Here is an 18,758-nt window from a genome sequence, read left to right as displayed (position 1 = left end):
AGCAACACAATGTTTAAGTCAAAACATGGAAGTCACAGTGATAATGTTAGAGCTGAACCAAACCCACATGGCCTACTGAATGTAGTGCAGCACCAGAGTGAATGCCAGTGAGGGGCTGTGTCCCTAGCATTCAAACAGACAGCAGCTGCCACAGTCAGGCCCCTGGAGCTGCACACCAGCATTACTACCAGCTGAGGGCGCCATTTTCCTTTGGGAAGGACAGGACGCTCAGTCCAAACTCCATGTCATGGCAAATTGAATAAAAAAAGGTGTAAATTCTCCTATAATAATAACCCATGCCTCAGCTGAATAGCAGATATGCTGGTGCTGGTCTGGGCCAAATTCATTGATGTCTTTTGAATGTCTCTGGTAGGGCTTTATTAAGAGCAGGATGGCTTAGTATCAAATAAAGGGCTTAGCCATGAATCACAGTGCTTTAAACGATTTACAATTAACTAGAGACAGCAGGATAACAGAATTTAACGTGTTGTGTTATGTTGAAGAGCAGTCAGACAATCTCTAAACCGCCCCTTACACAGGCTTAGTCTTGAGTCCCCCAGCTCAGTGCCATGCTGCTAAACTTAGGTTTGCCTAACTTAGGGGCAGCCGTGGCCTACTGGTTAGCACTTCGGACTTGTAACCGGAGGGTTGCCGGTTCGAACCCCGACCAGCAAGCAAGGCACCTAAGCTCTCACTGCTCCCCTGAGCGCCGCTGTTGATGCAGGCAGCTCACTGCGCCGGGATTAGTGTGTGCTTCACCTCACTGTGTGCTGAGTGTGTTTCACTAATTCACGGATTGGGATAAATGCAGAGACCAAATTTCCCTCACTCTCTCAGAAGAGTATATATACTTATACTTATACTTTTTCATCAGTGCAGCTGATGCCTTGTTTTTGGAGACTACTGGATGATGATGGCAGTGGTTGCCAAATGCTCTGAGAATATTTTTTGGGCATCCCGAAATGGGCAGCTGGAGTTTGGGCCCAGCCCGACAGCTTCATGACTCCGAGGGTGGCCCAAGCAGCCTGCAGTGGGACTGCTGAGTAGGCTAAATCAGGCGCTATGGCTTACTTTGTCAGCACGGCTATAAATAAGGGTTGTTTTGGTAGTGTTTAGTGCTTGGTGACATTATAGGTCCCTAACGTACATTCATTTGCTTTCGTTTTTTCTTCTTTCACCACTCTGTTTGCTTTTGAGATCAAGCTTATTAAAAACCCATTTGAAGAAAATGGCTTTATGTTATCCTGGTTACTGAAACTTCAGAGCCGAGCTTCTTTGTTGCCATCGGCAACTGTACTTTATCTCCAACGTTCTTGACCTGTGGTCTTCCCCAGGGGTCAATCTTCAGGCCACTATTATTCAACCTTTATATGCTCCCACTTGGACAAATCATCAGGAACAATTTGATTTCCAATCACATACTGATGACATTAAACCCACATTTACTTAGCAATGTAGCCTAATGAATATGGTCCCCTTGGATTTCTTTGTCAATATACTGACCAAATTAACAACTAGATGTCTCAAAATGTTCAAAACAGCTTATATTGTTTAAAAAATATTGATGTCTTACTGTAATTGACAGCGATCTAAATTTCAACAGCCACATAAAACCAATTACTAAATCAACTTTTTACCGCCTCAAAAACATTGCCAAACTTAGAGGTCTTATGTCAAAACATGATTTAGAAAAACTCATTAATGCGTTTATCTCCAGCTTGGTTGATTACTGCAATGGGCTTTTAACAGGCCATTCTAAGAAAACCATCAAACAGGTGAACAAAGTGCAGCTAGGGTTCTCACGAAAACTAAAAGAACTGACCACATCACTCCAATACTTAAGCACTCCAATTTGTTTATAAATCACTAAATGGAAGGGACCTAATTACCTATCAGACATGCCTCATTAGTACCCACCCTCCAGAACACTTAGGTCACAGGAGAAATATCTGTTGTTAAAAGCCACTGTCAGAACTAAACATGGTGAAGCAGCTTTTAGCTGCTCTGCTGTTTAGCTTTAAAACCAACTTCTGGATGACATAAAAAATCCCCCAACTGTTGCCAGTTTCAAATCTAGACTAAGACCCAACTGGTGATGCTTGCTCCTAGCTGATCAAATGTATGTTGTGTTACTGTAATCAGATGCACTCTCTGTCTGTATGTCTTAATTATTCTATTTGATGTACTTTAGTTGTTAAAATGTTTTAACCATTGCCCTTTTATGCTTTTATTCTTTGCTTTATGTTTTTTTAAAGCACATTACCCCTGTGTATGAAATGTGCTATAGAAATAAATTGATCTGCTTTGCCTTGCCTTGCCTAAAAGCAATACACACACACACACACACACACACACAGTCCTCTGAAGACATTTCCATATATGACAATGTTAAAAAAGAAAATAATTATTTTTAGATCAGGGTTAGCAATCACTTTCAATTCACAATCAGTACAACCAAGCTTTATGAAGGCCAATTACTTAATTGGACTGACCAACCAAAGGACTGCTGCCAAAAAGACTGCTCATATGTCCATTACAGCAGGCCCTTCTTGACCAAAGCTTGTTGGCAGTGCCATTTTATTCATGACTCATAACGTCCGTCAGTAGTAACAGATTGTTATGCCTACACTGTATTCACCCTGGAACTCTTTCACCACTACTGCACACAAAGCTAAGGGTCTTCCATTGTCAAAAATGCTTACAATGGGAGACAAAGCTATGGCTGCTGTAATCTGTTGTGCTTCTTGCACTGTTTAGACACAATTTGACTGCTGCCTGCTCACCCGTGGCCTACATGTCCTGAGCTGCATGATTGATGCCCTCTGCGTGAGTCTCGGGCCAGTGTCCTGTGGTTAGCTGAGGAGCCGCTCCAGGAGAGCGATGACATCAGACGAGAGCATCGCAGGCCGTGCATCTGTCTGTCTGTTCGTCCATCTCTGGGCCTCGAGTCTGGAGCGAGACGTCCACACCCTCCAGTTCACTCACGTCCACACCCTCGAGTTCACCCAGGGTTCCCGCTGTCCCCTGACTCGCATCAACCAAGTGTTTTGGCTTTAATGATTTTAAGCTGTTGGAAATGAAAGCCCCCCCCCCCCATCAGAGAGAGGGCCCCACCCCACCCCCCGAGCTCTGGAAGTGATGTCACTCCAGGGCTATTTGAGGATAAACATATAAAAAACTTCATCTCCTTCTGTCAACGATGTCGGACAGAGCCACGCCAACTAAGCTTTCAACCAGCCATCCAATAATAGTCCTAGTGATTAATGACGGTAGACATTGAAGTCTATGAATCTGAACTGGGTAGACAGACGAGTGAAAACAAATAGCATCTCTTGCAAAATCTCGATGGCTAATCTGTTCAGCATGCACCGTACACACCACAGAGCTGTCCCCTCCACTTGGGTTTGGGATATTTACTTCAGTCATCAGAGGGGAGGGGAGTTCAAGTGAGTTGGAGTCATCCGCGGATTCCTTTGGGGGATGTCTAACGTAAACCAAACGGCGCAAACATCAACAGGGTTCATTCACTCAGTCAGTCACTCAGTCAGTGTGGAGGGGCTTCAGAGAAGGCAGCTTTATAGTCACTCTCTCTCTCTCTCTCTTTCTCTCTCTTTCTCTCTCTAGACATGGGAAGAGACAGAGAGACAGAGTGGCTTCGTGAGCCAGTTCGATGGGAAGAATGGAGAAAAGGGAGGGAACAGACAGAGAGAGATAATGATGGAGGGAACAGAGCTGAAAAAATGAAAGGAGTGTTAAGATTTTCATCTGTAAACACATCTCTACTGAATGTGCTTGCATGTGCGTGTGTGTGTGTGTGTGTGTGTGTGTGTGTGTGTGTCTGTGTGTCTGTGTGTGAGAGAGAGAGAGTGTGTGTGTTGAGATTGTTTGTCTGGGAAAGGGACAGGAGTTTCACCAGGAGAGATTTTCCCTAAAGAGGCGGGAGGTGGAGCTGGTCATTTGAGAGATGGAAAGATAATCCACCACAGGTGTAAAGCCATAACACATCCAGTGGCCATTACTCTCACACACACACACACACACACACACACACACACACACACACACACACTCTCTCTCTCTCTTGCTCTCTCTCTCTCTCTCTCGCGCTCTCTCTTTCTCAAAGCCACACCATGATTAAGTTTCATGCCGTTACGATATCACACTCTGTTTCCTGTATGGAGCAGATGAATACTTTAGTACAACCACAGAATGTGTGTGTGTGTGTGTGTGTGTGTGTGTGTGGTGTGTAGGAGTACATGTAATCACACACTCCATTTTCTTGCTGATAGTGGCTTTCACTGTGATCATATTTACAGTGTACACACACACAGTATGTGGGATCAGTATGCACTCACAGTGTTGCATGCAGTACATGCCATCCACATCCCATCCGCATTGTCATCCCATTCCTCTAACCAGACACACACACACACACACAAACTCACACACACACACACACACAGAGAGAGAGAGTATGTGCTGAGGATGTTAACCTCCTCCACACTCCCAGACAGAGAAGTACAGCGTGGAGCAGAGTGTTTTGTTTAGATGGAAGTACACTGTTCCCTGCGTTGCCGTGGAAACAACCGTCAGCAGCTCTCGCACTGCGTCGTCATCAGGAGGAGGGGGGGTGGGGGGGGGGGGGGTTGTGAGAAGCCGAGACAGTGGCAGTTTATTTACCGCCGCAGCCACAACAAGAGCCCTGGCTACGTCGCGGCCACTGCAGTGGACTCAGCCCTGAGAGAAGCCAGTGCTGCTGGGGAGAGGAAGCGCTGGCCTGAGGGGACTCTTACTGGACTCTGTGTTTTCACTGTTTAAGACGCTCAAGAATAACTCCAAACACCACATTCAGCAGAGTCTCTCTGCCTCTCTGCGCTCTCTGATGATAACTAGTTGTGATTATGAAAGTACTGGAATGTGTTGGTGTGAGTGAGTGTCAGCCTCACTTCATTGTTCCTTTGTTTGTTTGTTTTTTGAAGCTATGACAATGAGGGATATATGCGATGAACTCCTCGACCATTCCTCAGTCTTGTTGCACTGTTGTGATGTTTATAAGTTGTATAATGTGCCGTGGATATGATATGGTGCATTCCACAGGCATTATATACACGTGAGCTTTAGGTAAAGTGTTACCACATGTCTTCTCTGAGGAGGAGGGGTAGCAAGTTTTGTGTTTTGTGTGTGTGTGTGTGTGTGTGTGTGTGTGTGTGTGTGTGTGTGTGTGTGTGTGTGTGTGTGTGTGTGTGTGTGTGTGTGTGTGTGTGTGTGTGCGTGTGTGCGTGTGTGTGTTGGGGTTCATGGGCCTGGGGGAGTCTGGGATGGGATTCTTGCCGCATTCCAAAGGACCAAGGGAGGGCTGAAGAGTAATACTGAATTTCTCCCTCCCTCCTTTCCCTTCCTAAACTCCTCCATCTCTTTCTCTCTTTCTCTCTCTTTCTCTCTCTCTCCCCTCTCAAGCCCTCTTTCTGTCTTTCTTTCCACATCACAAAATCTTTCGTTCCTCATTTGTTTCTTTCAGGGTTTTTTTGTTGTTGTTCTTTTCTCTCTGATTGGCGAATCAGAGCCATATTCACAAAAGAGCTGAAAAGGTGAAAAGGGAATAGGGAACATCTGGTGTTTCAGACATCAAGGTCATGAAATCCCAACTAAATATACAGCGCATATTTATTTATGTTCATTTAAAACTCCCCCAGCCCTTCCCAAACAAATACTATACATTTTCTTCTACGCCTCCTCTCAGTCAAGTCCATACATGTCCATTGCTACAGTCACTTTCTGTTTTCAAAACTGACTTCCCAGTTCAGATTTTGACTGCTTTTCTGCAGTTTCTGTGGAAGTGCATGGAAGCCCCCTGCTGTTACGCCAGTCTGCCCTGCTGACGGGCTCTGCTGAGGAGCAGGGGTAATGGGGTGGGGTGGTGGGGGGGTATCAAACCCCTCCAGGTTTAAGTTACAGACATCCTGCTGTGACAGCGGCCCTCGCGGCGTGAGACGTCTGCGTTTTGTCTGCACCCCGCGAACGCTAGCGCCTGACCCAGAGGGTTTCTGCTTTCTCTTGTTCTCTCTCTCTCCCTCTCTCTCAGTACTCTTCCTCTCTCATCGCATCTTTCTCACTCCCTCTCTTCCCAAATGTCTGAGAGTATTTGTTAATTTTTGCTTCTGAAAACTAGATACGTTTTATAATTCAGTGCTCTGTGTCAAGGTCAGCGCTTTGCACTTTAAAGACATGCTCCTCATTCTTGCATCCATTTAATATGTCATCACCATGTCTCTATCTCTCTGTTTGTCTGTCTGTCTGTCTGTAGTTCTCCCAGACACAGGAGGCTGGTCTCATTACATGCTGTCACCGTCAGGATCTAACCTACTAACCATGTCGCCTTTCCAGAGCATTTCTGGAATGCTCTTCTGAAAGTTCCCACAACATTGTTTTCCCAGTTGCCTAAGTTTCCCTGAGTTGGGGGGACAGGGTGGGGCTGGGAACCTCTGTTTGTGAGAGTGGTTGTATATGTGTGAGAAAGAGAGTGTGTGTATGTGTGTGAGAGAGTGTGTGTGTGTGTGTGTGTGATGAAGTCATCCAAAAGCATTTAGCTGGCACTCAGTGTTCAGTGTTCCTCTGTTCTCAGTCATCTTGCCAGCGCACACTGTAATCCACACACACATGAATATATGTCCAAATCCACACACACATGAATATATGTCCACTCAGCTGCACCAAAGATGCTATTTTATAAAGAAATTGGAGAGTTGGAGAGGGTGGACGTCCTTGCAATGTTGTCTGTGTTTGTCTGCATATGCAAGTGTGTGTGTGTGTGTATGTGTGTGTGCATGTGTGTGTTTGTGTGGAATGCAAATGTGTGTGAGAAACTCCCGACCAATTAAAAGAGGTGATTGTGTTTAAGACCTCCCCTACTGCGCTCTGACCTTTTAAATCCCCTCAGCATAAAACCAGTCAGCACACCACACACTTGCGCTAAGCTGCTGCACACAACCACACAAACACACACACACACACACACACACACACACACACACACACACACACACACATACACACTCACTCTCTTACGAGCACAGGTCTACACAGACGTAACAAGCTCAAATAGCACATACAAGCAAACAAGCCACCCATGCAACACATAAACAATCGCAGGCCTGATCCCCATGGGCCCCTGTAGTCACTTAGCGCCGATGCCCCCCCCCCCCCCTTCCGTCCAAGAGCCCCCGGAGCGGCGCGGTGAGTGATGGTGACTCGTCGGTCCTCCTGGCCCACGTCCAGCCGTGTATTAGCATACCTGTCTCCATCGGAGGCTCTGCGCTGCATCACGCCTCCAGCCTCCGCGGCGCAGCACGCTCCTTCAGATGACCGCTCCAAGACCCCTCCCTCTCGCCGGCCGACGGAGTCGCTCGCCACCGCACCAAGATGCAGTTCCAAAAACCCCCCGAGCAGAGACGCGACGCGCGCGCGATCCTCCGAGAGAGAGTCGCCGCCGCCTATATAAAGCATCGTCATGCATGCATGACATCATTTGGCCACGTGCCATCCCGCTGTAAAGACCACGCCACCAATTTGTGGTGGAGCGTAATGCCATGAAAAACACAGTCGTATACTCTCACACATGTGCTGGAGCACGCTATGGGGATGAAAGACAAGAGTTGTTGAAGCCGTCTGTTGTCTGATAGACAGTTAACGGGGCCAAGGACTTAGTGAGCCTGTGTCGGGAGAGGGAACGTCTGGGCTACGTCTGATGCTAACAGCTGGAGAACAGAAGCTAACCGACGTGGCCATTTCGGAGGCTAAGCACTTACAATCAAGCGAGTCTCTGAGTGTCACAGAAGCATAAACTATATTCAGTATGTGTATAGTAATGAAAGCCTAAACCAAATGGAGAAGGACGAGTTAAGAGAGAAAAGCTTGTTTTGACAACTCATCTCAACACAATGCAGTGGCAAAAGAAGCGTTTGAGAGTTTATTCTTTGCATAGAAAGGAGGCGTGAGAGTGGAGGGGGGAGAGTGGAGGGGGGGGAGGGGGGACAGGCGGTGGGCAGGGAGCTGACAGCCAGAGAGGAAGCAGAGCAGAGGAGAGGTGTTGTGTTTAACAAGCATCCCTCCATCACACCTCCGTCAACGCAGCCTCCCCTCCTCTCCTCTCCTCATCCTTCGCTAGGCATTTTGCTGATGAGTGGTCAGTGCCATGGCAACATTGCGTTGGATGAGGCGGTGGAGTGTAGGCGTGGAGGGAGGAGACCTGTGTCATCAACAGGGTGTGAATGTGCCTGTGTTTGGCCTGTTTCTGTCTCCCCTTAAAGGTGCAGTCTGTGATTTTGTTTTTGGTCATATTTATCAATTTTCTCCCCATGGTCCTCTAGCTTACCTTATCCTGTGTGCGTACACAAAACTCTATAAACACTCTGTTATCACCCCTCTGTGTAAATGAGAGTCAAAGCACGCCATAAACAACTCCAATTACTTCAAGACCATGGAAGGTAAATGTTTGATTGGTTGTTGAACTCAGATATCAACAACCTTTAGCCAGAATCACAGTTTGGATCATTTTAATCATCCTACTTTCTAAGTCTGTGTTGTGTTTTATAATGTAGATTATCCCAACAAGTAGACATATGAAACAGATGTTCCTTTGTGATGCACTTTGCAATCAGAGCCTGCAGACCTGCACAAATATCTGCAGCTTGTTTTCACTGAAACAAACCTGCTCGAGTATCCACTTCCATTTCCTAGAGTCTTTACCATGATCTCATATTGCATAACATATACCCCCACAAGCTATGCAGTCGTCATAGTGTCTGTGTGCTTGCAACAGTAGAAACAGCGCAGTCCCCCTCTAATGCACATCTGTCCCAGAACGACAATCAGTTCCCAACCCAAACCACAAATAGCCGGCCCATAAAAATCTAACTAAAGACGGGCTTCAGCATGTTTTGGCTACAGCTTCAGTCACACACAGTCCATAACTCCCGGTGTTATATGCAACAGCTGGCAGCAGATCAAGGCGTGTATGATAGATTCCTCCGCTCCTGTCCTCCCTCTCCCTCTCTTATGGATACTCCAGTGACGGAAGACTGTATCGAGAGAGAGAGAGAGAGAGAGAGAGAGAGAGAGAGAGAGAGAGAGACAGAGGACAGAGAGAGAGACCCTGGACCCTTAAAGTTGCTGCTGTGGTGATGGAGGGTTCTGGGTGGGATCTCAGAGGGCATTGGGTCCACGCGTTGTTCAAACACAACTGTGACCAGACTGCATGATGTCCACACTTGCATGTGTGTTTCTAATGTCTACTGCCTTTGTGTTAACATTCCACTTCAAGCCGATGAAATCAAATGAACCTTTTCCAGCCTTTGTAGTAGACGCACAGTATTCTCTTCTATTGTCCTGAACTCAGATATCTTTAGGAGTGTCCATATAACCTGATGCATTGTCTTAATGACATATATCTCTAACACATGTTTATTTTGATATATTATTGCTATATTTCCTTGTTCAAGAAGAGAGCATTCACATACACTCCAACAACTGTAGGTTTATGAGGGAGTGATTTTCTTTCCCCTTACTGGATTCCGTGAGAACCATCTCCTGCAGAGATTTGTACAGCCAGTTTAAAAGTTTAGTGGCAGTTCTCAAAATATGGCATTTTTACACTCTTGAAGTAACGGTGTGTCATTAATCACCATCCACACACAGCATGCCATCACCTACAAAATGGACACGTTATTAAGCCTCCACCCCAGCCTTTTGTGGCCTCTCTTCCTTTTCCTCTTCCTCTCTCTCTCTCTTTCTTTCTCTCTCTCTCTCTCTCTCTCTGTCTCTCCCTCTCTGACAGCTGTGGATCTTAAGTAGTTGGATGCCTTAGCCCAAGGCCCCTCAGCTCTTAAAGATGTCAGAAAGAGGAGGAGCTCTGTGGCAGCTGTGTTGGATGTAATCAACAGGCACCTTCCCTCTCACTCTCGTACAGAAGAAGGCCTGTGGGTGTGTAAGGGTGTGTGAGCTTGTATGTCTGGGGATCGGAGAGGGTGTGTTAATATCCAGAGACATATACACATTCTGTGTGAGTGTGTGTGTGTGTGTTTGTGTGTGTGAGTGAGAGTGTGTGAGCTAGAGTGTGTCTAATTCTTCCTTGACTGGGATAATTGTGAGTTACTGTAATTTAGTGTGGTGTGCGTATGCAAGGGTGCGTAAATGTGTCTTTTGTCTTGGCTGGGCTGAATGTGTGTGTGTGTGTGTGTGTGTGTGTGTGTGTGTGTGTGTGTGTGTTTGGATGTGAGCATGTATTACTCTGTGAAGGGGCTTAGAGTACATTCCGCTGAGCTGAGATCACGCCTGGCCTTCACTCTTTCAGCCGTAAACTTTTAACCATCTCTCGCTCCTCTCGTTCGCTCCCCTTCCCTTCATTCTGGCCCTACCCTGGCTGTCTCCCTCTCTCATCGTCTTCCTCCTTAACCTCAAAATGTATACATTTAAACGGGGGAACCCTCCCTCCCATACTTAAACACTGAGTTGTTTTTTAAACAGCCTTTTTACTTTTACACTGAGTTCAACGAGTTCAGCTTTTACCGAACTTTTTTCCATAGACGATACAAATGTGACTTACTACCTCACAACTCATCAGCGATCATATGACTGCAGCTTTGCCCTGAAACAGAATGTTGGCATACGCAGGACACTTTGGGTGTCTCAGGTCTGCTCTGCCCGAGATATCTCTTTTTTGTAAGCTGGAGATGCTTTAGGTGGAAATATCATGGCTCACATGGAAAACGATGCAGCTCTGTAAGAAGAAATTGTAGATGCGAAATAATTGAAATGGAATAGAAATAATCTAAGTTAGCCACTAGCCAGCGAACTCATAGTCAAAATTGATGCTGTATAAAATTCTAGTTTTTGGGAAGACAGTTCTTTGCAGAAATCATCATCAGATTGTACACAGACTATGTTTAACCTCAACAGGAGACCCATTCAATCTTGACCTTGAGCATGTTTCTCATATATGGATACGAGTAGCATTTTGAAGTAGGCTATAGTAACCTTCCCAGCCCTCCCTCTAACATCACTTTGCTGTTATAATGCATCACAGATTGATAGATAAGTTTGCTGGAGCAGCACACCACACAGCACAGAATTTCTACAAGCTTAGTTCAGTTAGGCTTATGATGCATCGTATGTATATTGTTGTATGATGTATCGTATGTATGTATGTATGTATGTTATGTTTATATGTATGGATGTTCAGATGCAGTTGCAACATTAAACTCCTGACTATCACATGGATGGCAAAGGGAAAGGCAGAGAAGGAATCCACTCATCATTCTTACCATCATGAGTCATAATCTATTTCTGAGAAAACGAAGATTACTAAATCTCATAGACACGTGGTTCTGCGGCCTACAAAAGTGACACTTGGCCTAACTTCACTTTTTTCCAAGCTGAAATGTAGAGCAAACCAACGTGCTAACCAAAGAGAGACATGTTTACTGCTCCACTGTGTATGGTGTAGCAGCTCAGGGGCTCATTCACTCGCATGAATCGCGGTGCTGCAAGGAACCGGTCAAAAACAAACATGTTCAAAACAACAGCAACCCACTACAACAACTTTGCGATACCTAGAAGAAAACACCCGAAAATGTCTTCATTGGTGAGTGAAAACAGGAAGATTTCTTTGTGCAAATATGATGGGGAAAAAGATAAAAACTTACACAGTGTTTCCCACAGAATTGAATTACATTTGTGGTGGTTGGTTTGCAAAATTAACTTGAATACAACAGTTTTTAACAAATTAGCACAGTGTGGTTATGATGCTAACCAGATTTAAGCACAATTTAGTACAATCTGGAAAATCATTGTGTGGTGGTCAATGTTGATATTGTGGTGAGCCACCACAAATAAGTCAATGTATGGGAAACACTGTTATATTTTAGGCAACCTATACTTAAAGCTAATGCAAACTCATGTTTGTGTTTTCTAACACATTGGCCCGTTGGAATTTACATTTCTTCACGCTCCATCACAGCTCAAATAGTGGAACATGCAAAAGGGAATAAGTACTGTTTACTTTTGTGCTCCCTTTGGGCGGTGGGTTGTTCCTGAACTGCATTCTGAATTGAGGTTTATGTAAGGTATGGAGAGAGTTACACATTAACAAGCACATTTCAGATCCACAATTAGTCTGTTGTCAAACATAAGCCAATATTTTTGTATAGTACACAGTGCCAGATCCCTGATGTAGGGAAAGTTAAGACCGTGATTATTCACGTTTATTCTCATGCCCCATCGCCAGTACAGTCAACCTGCTAAACAAGGTAGAGACATTATTTCTTTACCTCGTTCAGAACCACAGGATGTGGCTCGAGCTGCTGTTTGTGAAAGCTGTCAGGAACTGCCTGGTCTCACAGTAAACCATGCAGTGACACCGCAACGTCAGCACAGTGCACGCATGAACAGCACTCAGCGCTCTTTAGCCTGCACCACTGAATGCAGTAGCAAACGCTACAGGATGTACTGTCAGAGTAAACAGTAGACTCATAGGATCGAGCCCATGCTGCTCTCATTAGTGACTGAAAACCACAGAGGTCATGCTACTTCATTAGAGACAGAAGCAAGCACATCTAGTGCACAATGCAAGACATCACACAGCCATTCACTAGACACGCACATAGCACTGAAGACACAACAATGTGCAGTGGAGCTGTTGTGGCCAACGATGGGGCGGAATGTGTTAAGTTCTCGTCCGTACGGGAGGAGAGGCAGGGGACGCACTGTGCCAGTGGGTCTGAATGCTGGAGAGCGGGAAAGAGAGTGTGTGTGTGTGTGTGTGTGTGTGTGTGTGTGGGCGGGGGGGGCTCTCAGCAGGTGGTCTGGCAGCCCTAGCGGGGCCCTTGGCCGCTGCCTGTGTGGAGCGGCTGGGAAAAGTGGGGCTCGCTAACCCCCCCCCCCAAACACATACACACACACACACACAGGGTCAACCATGAGAGATTACGACACCCAGCTGCTGCCGTGGCCTCCTCGGGAGAGATTACGTCTGCCTTTTTTTATGGCTCATTTCAGATGCTTTGTGACCTCTAGTGCGTCCGGTCAAAAGGTAATTTGGGCTGGGTGAAAAATGACATATGCCCCCAAAAAGAATGTGTGAATTGGGCCAGCATTGGGTAAGGTGGTAGCCAGCAATGGAAGCCTCATGCTGATATTTTAATGTTTGCCTTAAGTGTAGGAAAAATAAACACGTTGGGTTTACTTTTCCGGATGCCTGTTATAGTTTTAGATGGAACTCTGAGCTTTTGTTGTCAGTGTGTTTGTGAATGTATTTGACTGCATGTGATTGTGGATGTGTATGTATGAAAGTTATTAAAAAGTTAATGTGTGTTATTGAGTGTGTGTATGTGTGTGTGTTTGTGTGTGTGTTTGTGTGTGTATGTGTGTGTGTGTGTGTGTGTGTGTGAGGTCATGGGGAGGAGGGTGGAAGCTGCTCATGCAGACGACTCCAGCGTGTGTGATGCAGCACAGCTGGAGCCGTGGAAAGTTTGCTTCCCCCCATTCTCTCTCTCTCTCTCTCTCTCTCCCTCTCTCTCTCTCTCTCTCCCTCTCTCTCTCTCTCTCTCTCCCTCTCTCACAAACACACACTCACACACACAAAAAGACACAGAGGGCAACTCCTCCTCCGATGTGACGAGATCTTCACTCTCATCCACATTCCATTTTAGGAGACAGCGTCCACCTCCCAGTCACTCTGCCTCTCCTGAAATGAACTTCACAGTTTCTTTGGGTGGTTGTGTGTCTCTGTGAATGCCTCAGTACATGTATGTGCAGTGGTCTGTCTCTGTGAATGTCTCAGTACATGTATGTGCAGTTGTGGTTGTGTGTCTCTGTGAATGCCTCAGTACATGGTATGTGCAAGCTTTGGAAGTTGTTTGTTTCACACAATATGACTTGTCAACGTGTTCCATATGTCATGCTTGTGTGGAATGCTTCTGAGATAAACAGTGTGATTTACAGCACTTATCACCAGCGTGCTGCAATTTTCACTTCAAAATCCACACTTTACAGTAGAATATATCCAGGTCATTTCATGTTATCTTATCTAAACTAGAGAGAAAAGAGCCACTCCATTTGCATTATTTGGTGGGTTTGTGGTTTGTAGAAGATTAGCCAACTAAATAGGGTAAATAGTGTAAATGGATGCATGCTTTTCTTCTGAAAATGTTTGTTTCTTCTGAAATGTTTCTTTGACAAATTCTCATGTTTATTAGCTATGAAAAGAGCAAACTAAGAACTGCAGTAGTGATAACACCCGCAGCCAGAAATGCTCTGGGTATGACCTGCCTCCAAAACACCTGGCCGAGACAGACTGAATCTCGTTTGAAGTTTACAAAAAACCTGGAATATTCCCAGCGAAAGGAAGAACCTTACACCATAAGGTCACAACTCACAAGAGAATGTATTTGTGGGATTTTTAAACTATATCCTGAAAAGTGTTTTAAAGTTCTATGTCCAGAGAGAGAGAGAGAGAGAGTCCCTTCACCCATGTGGTGAAAAAATGACAAATGATTAGGGACTGCTTTTAGTTAACTTGTGGAAATATGAATGTGGATTTCCTGCTGTAAACAACCTCAGGGAAACCTTAACAAAGATCCCTATTTCTTTCCCTCTCTCCTTTGTACGGTTAAACGCTATTCAGATGCTGAAGTACAATTTGGCACACAAACATTGCTCTAATGCTTATGTAGTCAGCAGATTTATACATTCTGCTGATAAGGCAGAGACTGTCTGCATTTGACATGCATTGCAGTCATCAAGCATATAATAAAAGGCAATTAGTTCTTACAAAGGGGAATTAGTTTGAGTCAAAGCTCCTATTGACTGTCTTTCAATGGGCTGGACTTTTAAATTCCATAAATTCCATTTAACTGAGAGGAATCCATAGTTGCAATGGGGAAGGTTTTTTAGCTGCAATTGGTCTTTGAACAAATCTTTTCAGTTTTTTCATGGCTAGATCTTCGTGACCAAATTCTAGGTTATGGTCAAAAAGTGCACGTTATCTTAATGTTATCTGATGCGCTGGGTCTATTCAAATTATGACGGCTGATGCGCAAGCTGCTTCCAGTGGAATTCGGTGTGCTGGACATACCAGTTGCTCCGATAAATACTACTGGTTCTTATTAGTATGTAATTGTAGGCTTCTGTCAAATACATTTATTTTATTATCGTCTCTAATATGTAACTTCCTTTTTTCATCCCTGCAGTTATGTCTTTAGAGTCTAAGTCAAACTTCTCTCTCTACTATGCGAACTGCGCCCCGCCTCTCTCTCTCTCTCTCTCTCTCTCTCTCTCTCTCTCTCTCTGACTTTGGAGACTCAGCATCGCTCCTTTAAGCACTTAGGCAGTTTATCCTTGTACAACGCAGAGCGAATGAACGCGCGCACGTACCATGTAGCAGTTGTAAATTGTATCCGATTTTGACAGCAACAATGGATCAGTTGCAGCCTCTGCTTATGCTCGATCGTGACAAACTTTTAACCCAGTGAGAGGCAGTTGTTTTTATCATAACCGATCCTAGTCGCTTGGATTCCTCCGTTCCACCTCCTTATTAATGAGAGAAGAAACAGCGCTGAAATCCTTGCACGTTCCATTACGTCCTCTGGGGACTTGGTTATTTTGATTCTGTACGTTTCCGTGCTCATTTTCTGGGAGTTCTATGTGGATACCTCTTCAGAGCCATGGGAGATTCTGTTTTTTTCGACAGGCAGATTTCATATCTTGTGAGTATGCTTCTCTGTAATTGAGGCAGTTGTCTTTTGGTCATACGTTGAATGTTTTTAATACATATTACTATTTAACAGCATTATAGCAGTTGTTAAACAGACAAGAAAACGGCCAGGAATATAAGAGCGAAGGGCACTTGTGCTCACTAGAACGGCAACAACTGGTTTCAGAGGCAGAGCGCGAATACTGTCGGAAAGAGATGGTTGCGCACCGCGATAAACAGACAGAGAGCGCTCGAGGGAGGGATGACATGTTTATTTCAAGTGAGGAAATAACTGACACATCGCCCAGCGTTGATATGCACTGCAAGTCTCATTCTTTCTTTTGAGGAACTGAAATCCACACCTCAGACGTCAGAGTTCTCTCGAAGCAAGACAGTTCTGTTTGGTTTCACTAAGGAACATGGCAATTAAGTGGGACTTACTATGTAAAAAGCACAAGTCTAAAATCAAAAGATCAGTTTATATATTTACTAATAAACATATCAATCATTTTACATGGCTGCTCGGACACATTGATGGGCCTACCGGTTTAGCAACTCCATTCAAACAACATTTGGTTTAGTTGCAGTCATTGTCATGTCGATAAACACACCTGTTCTCCCAGGTGCATAGCGCCACCACCATATTCTGAATCAGACAGAAGTAGATTATCTTTGAATAAGTGTATTTTCACGTGCGAGCTTTCCTCATGCTTGCCCCCATGCTCCCTGATCAAAGCCAGACACTCCCACTTAAAGCTTGCTACACTTGTTCAGGGAAACAAAAAATGATGTGTTAGTGAGAATGCATGTCATGTTCGAGTGCTCCGAATACTTTAAATACCTTAGATCCTATCTGCTCCTTATACCCTATATACTCTGATAGCGGATTGTCGGAAGTATGTGTAAAGTGTCAGACATGGTGGCATGGTGCCGCGGATGACACCAGACAGACGGTCTGCCCATGCCGCCAGGTCACCTCTGAGAGTGGCAGGCCATTAGCAGATGGCCTGAGTCTCAGTCACTGCATTGTCTTCAAGGTAGATGGACGGATGTATGCTGACTGCTTTTGTTTATCCAGTGTTCTAGAGATGTTGTGGATCTTTTGCTGACTGAGATCTCTTTGGTTCATTGGTATTTTGCCATGGATGTTGGCCTTTCCACTGCATGTTTAACAGACATGTGTATGGGTGTTTATGGGTATCTTCTCTGTCTTCTCATTGATCACATTGATACCTTAACATAGCTATACTGCAACACAGAGACCAGACACAGCATTTCCGCTCAGATTCATGGAAATGTTGAATTTACTATTTTAGAATGTGTCATGTTGGCAGTCAGTACAGAGATGTTTGTCTGTGTGCACCTCCTATATAGGATCCCAGCAGCTAGTTTCATAAGGAACTAGTGTGTGTGCGATGTGTGTGTGTGTGTGTGTGTGTGTGTGTGTGTGTGTGTGTGTGTGTGTGTGTGTGTGTGTGTGCGGTGTGTGTGTGTGTGTGTGTGTGTGTGTGTGTGTGGTGTGTGTGTGTGTGTGTGTGTATGTGTGTGTGTGTGTGTGTGAGAGAGAGATAGAGAGAAAGAGAGAAGAGAGAGAGAGAGATTGTGTGCATGAATACATGAGAGGAAGTGTGGAGTTGTTCCAGGTCACGCCCTGCCTGTGGTGACGCCACTCTGGAGATGGACGCCACGTTAGGCCTTTGATACCTGACCACTTCGTCTGTCCTCTCTCCCCTTATCTGCAGCAACTGGAATGTGCATTAGAGTGACCACCACACACACACACACACACACTCTCTCTCTGTATGTGTGTTTGTGTGTGTGTGTGCCAGTCACGGTTCATGATGTTTGCATAACCTTAGGATCCGGCATAGCCCATGCCTGACTTGTGACTTGTTATATTAAGATAACCATAAGCTCTGCTGGGATGGGGAATTTTCTATTGGACCCAGATAATAATGAAACTGAATCAGTGTGCATGTGTGTGTGTGTGTGTGTGTGTGTGTGTGTGTGGGTGTGTGTTTATTTTGTAGTGGTATCCAAGTGTATGGTGAAGCCATGCTCACTTAAACATATTTGTGTTTGTTGTTCTGCTTTCGGCAGATGTCTGTATGTCTGTTTGCACGTAGCGTTCGCTCTGCATGTACGTGCGCGCTCAAGCATGTGCCTTTTGACAAAGGAGAGTCGTGACAGGCGACTGTCCGGTCGCCCTGTCTGACCCGCGCGCTGCTCCCTGGCGGCCCTGTGAGGTCGACACCAGACCTCTGCAGAAGAGAGGATGCAGATAAGAGTGTGACCTGCACATAGGATGGAAGTTGGCCTCGCGCTAGATAACGGCCCTCACATGGGAAACTCTGCCCCTGTTTCCTCCGCAGCCCCGGCCACATCACCCTGGGATGGTTCAAGTTGTGTAGTAGCCCTGCGTGATCGCCTGTTAGCCTGTTGTTAGCTCAACAGTTGTCTCGTGACTTTGGAATTCTTCAAACTTTGGTTCAAGTTGCTCCAATAGGGAGATATGTGCATGTTTGCCGGTGCGGTGGTGTGTCAGGCCTGTCAGAATACTTTCTGACACAGTAAGACCTGTTTTATTTTGCAAGTCATTTCCTTAAAAGACTGTGTCAACATTGATTATTTATCATGACTTGAAACAAACGGGTCCTTTGATGGGAAAATAAAAACCATTGCCCCAGTGGCACCCGGAACATTCTAGAGGGATTTCGGTAGAACATTGAGTTCTGTACATCTAGCATAGACAGGCTGTGGTTTTGTGGAGAGAGGGACTGAGCAGGAGAGTCTCCTGGGAGGATGTGTAGGGCTGGAACCCAGGAGAAGGGAAGGGAAGACAGGAGCGGGGAAAAGAGAGAGAGAGAGAGAGAGAGAGGAGGAAAATGAAAGGAGAGTTGTTGTTTAAGTGTGTCTGGTCCCCCTCTTTAGCCTCTTGTCATCGAGTTCCATCTGTGAAGCATCCCTCTGTGACAGCTCAGTGTGTGTGTGTGTGTGTGTGTGTGTGTGTGTG

General features: G+C 45.3%; 1 protein-coding gene across 3 annotated transcripts in view; it reads left to right on the top strand.

Annotated features, from left to right (window-relative positions):
• The window catches only part of LOC143135980 (rho GTPase-activating protein 6-like), an 87,482-nt gene that overhangs the window by 17,793 nt on the left and 50,931 nt on the right, over positions 1-18,758 (top strand). Inside the window, exon 1 of one of the 3 annotated variants that reach the window (XM_076296376.1) lies at positions 11,524-11,638. The exons of 1 other annotated variant lie outside the window; for it this stretch is intronic. In XM_076296376.1, the coding sequence (XP_076152491.1) occupies positions 11,525-11,638 (114 nt within the window). In that variant the 5' untranslated portion in view covers position 11,524. Of the gene's footprint in view, positions 1-11,523; positions 11,639-15,356; positions 15,759-18,758 lie in introns of those variants that run through there. One more of the 3 variants, XM_076296377.1, reaches the window with a different exon arrangement.

Source organism: Alosa pseudoharengus, unplaced genomic scaffold, assembly GCF_046254945.1.
Source record: "Alosa pseudoharengus isolate Yale_2024_CS ecotype anadromous, Long Island Sound unplaced genomic scaffold, YU_APseudo_1.1 YU_APseudo_1.1_scf_20, whole genome shotgun sequence".
Taxonomy (NCBI): domain Eukaryota; kingdom Metazoa; phylum Chordata; class Actinopteri; order Clupeiformes; family Clupeidae; genus Alosa; species Alosa pseudoharengus.
This window is presented reverse-complemented; position numbering and strand designations above follow the sequence as displayed.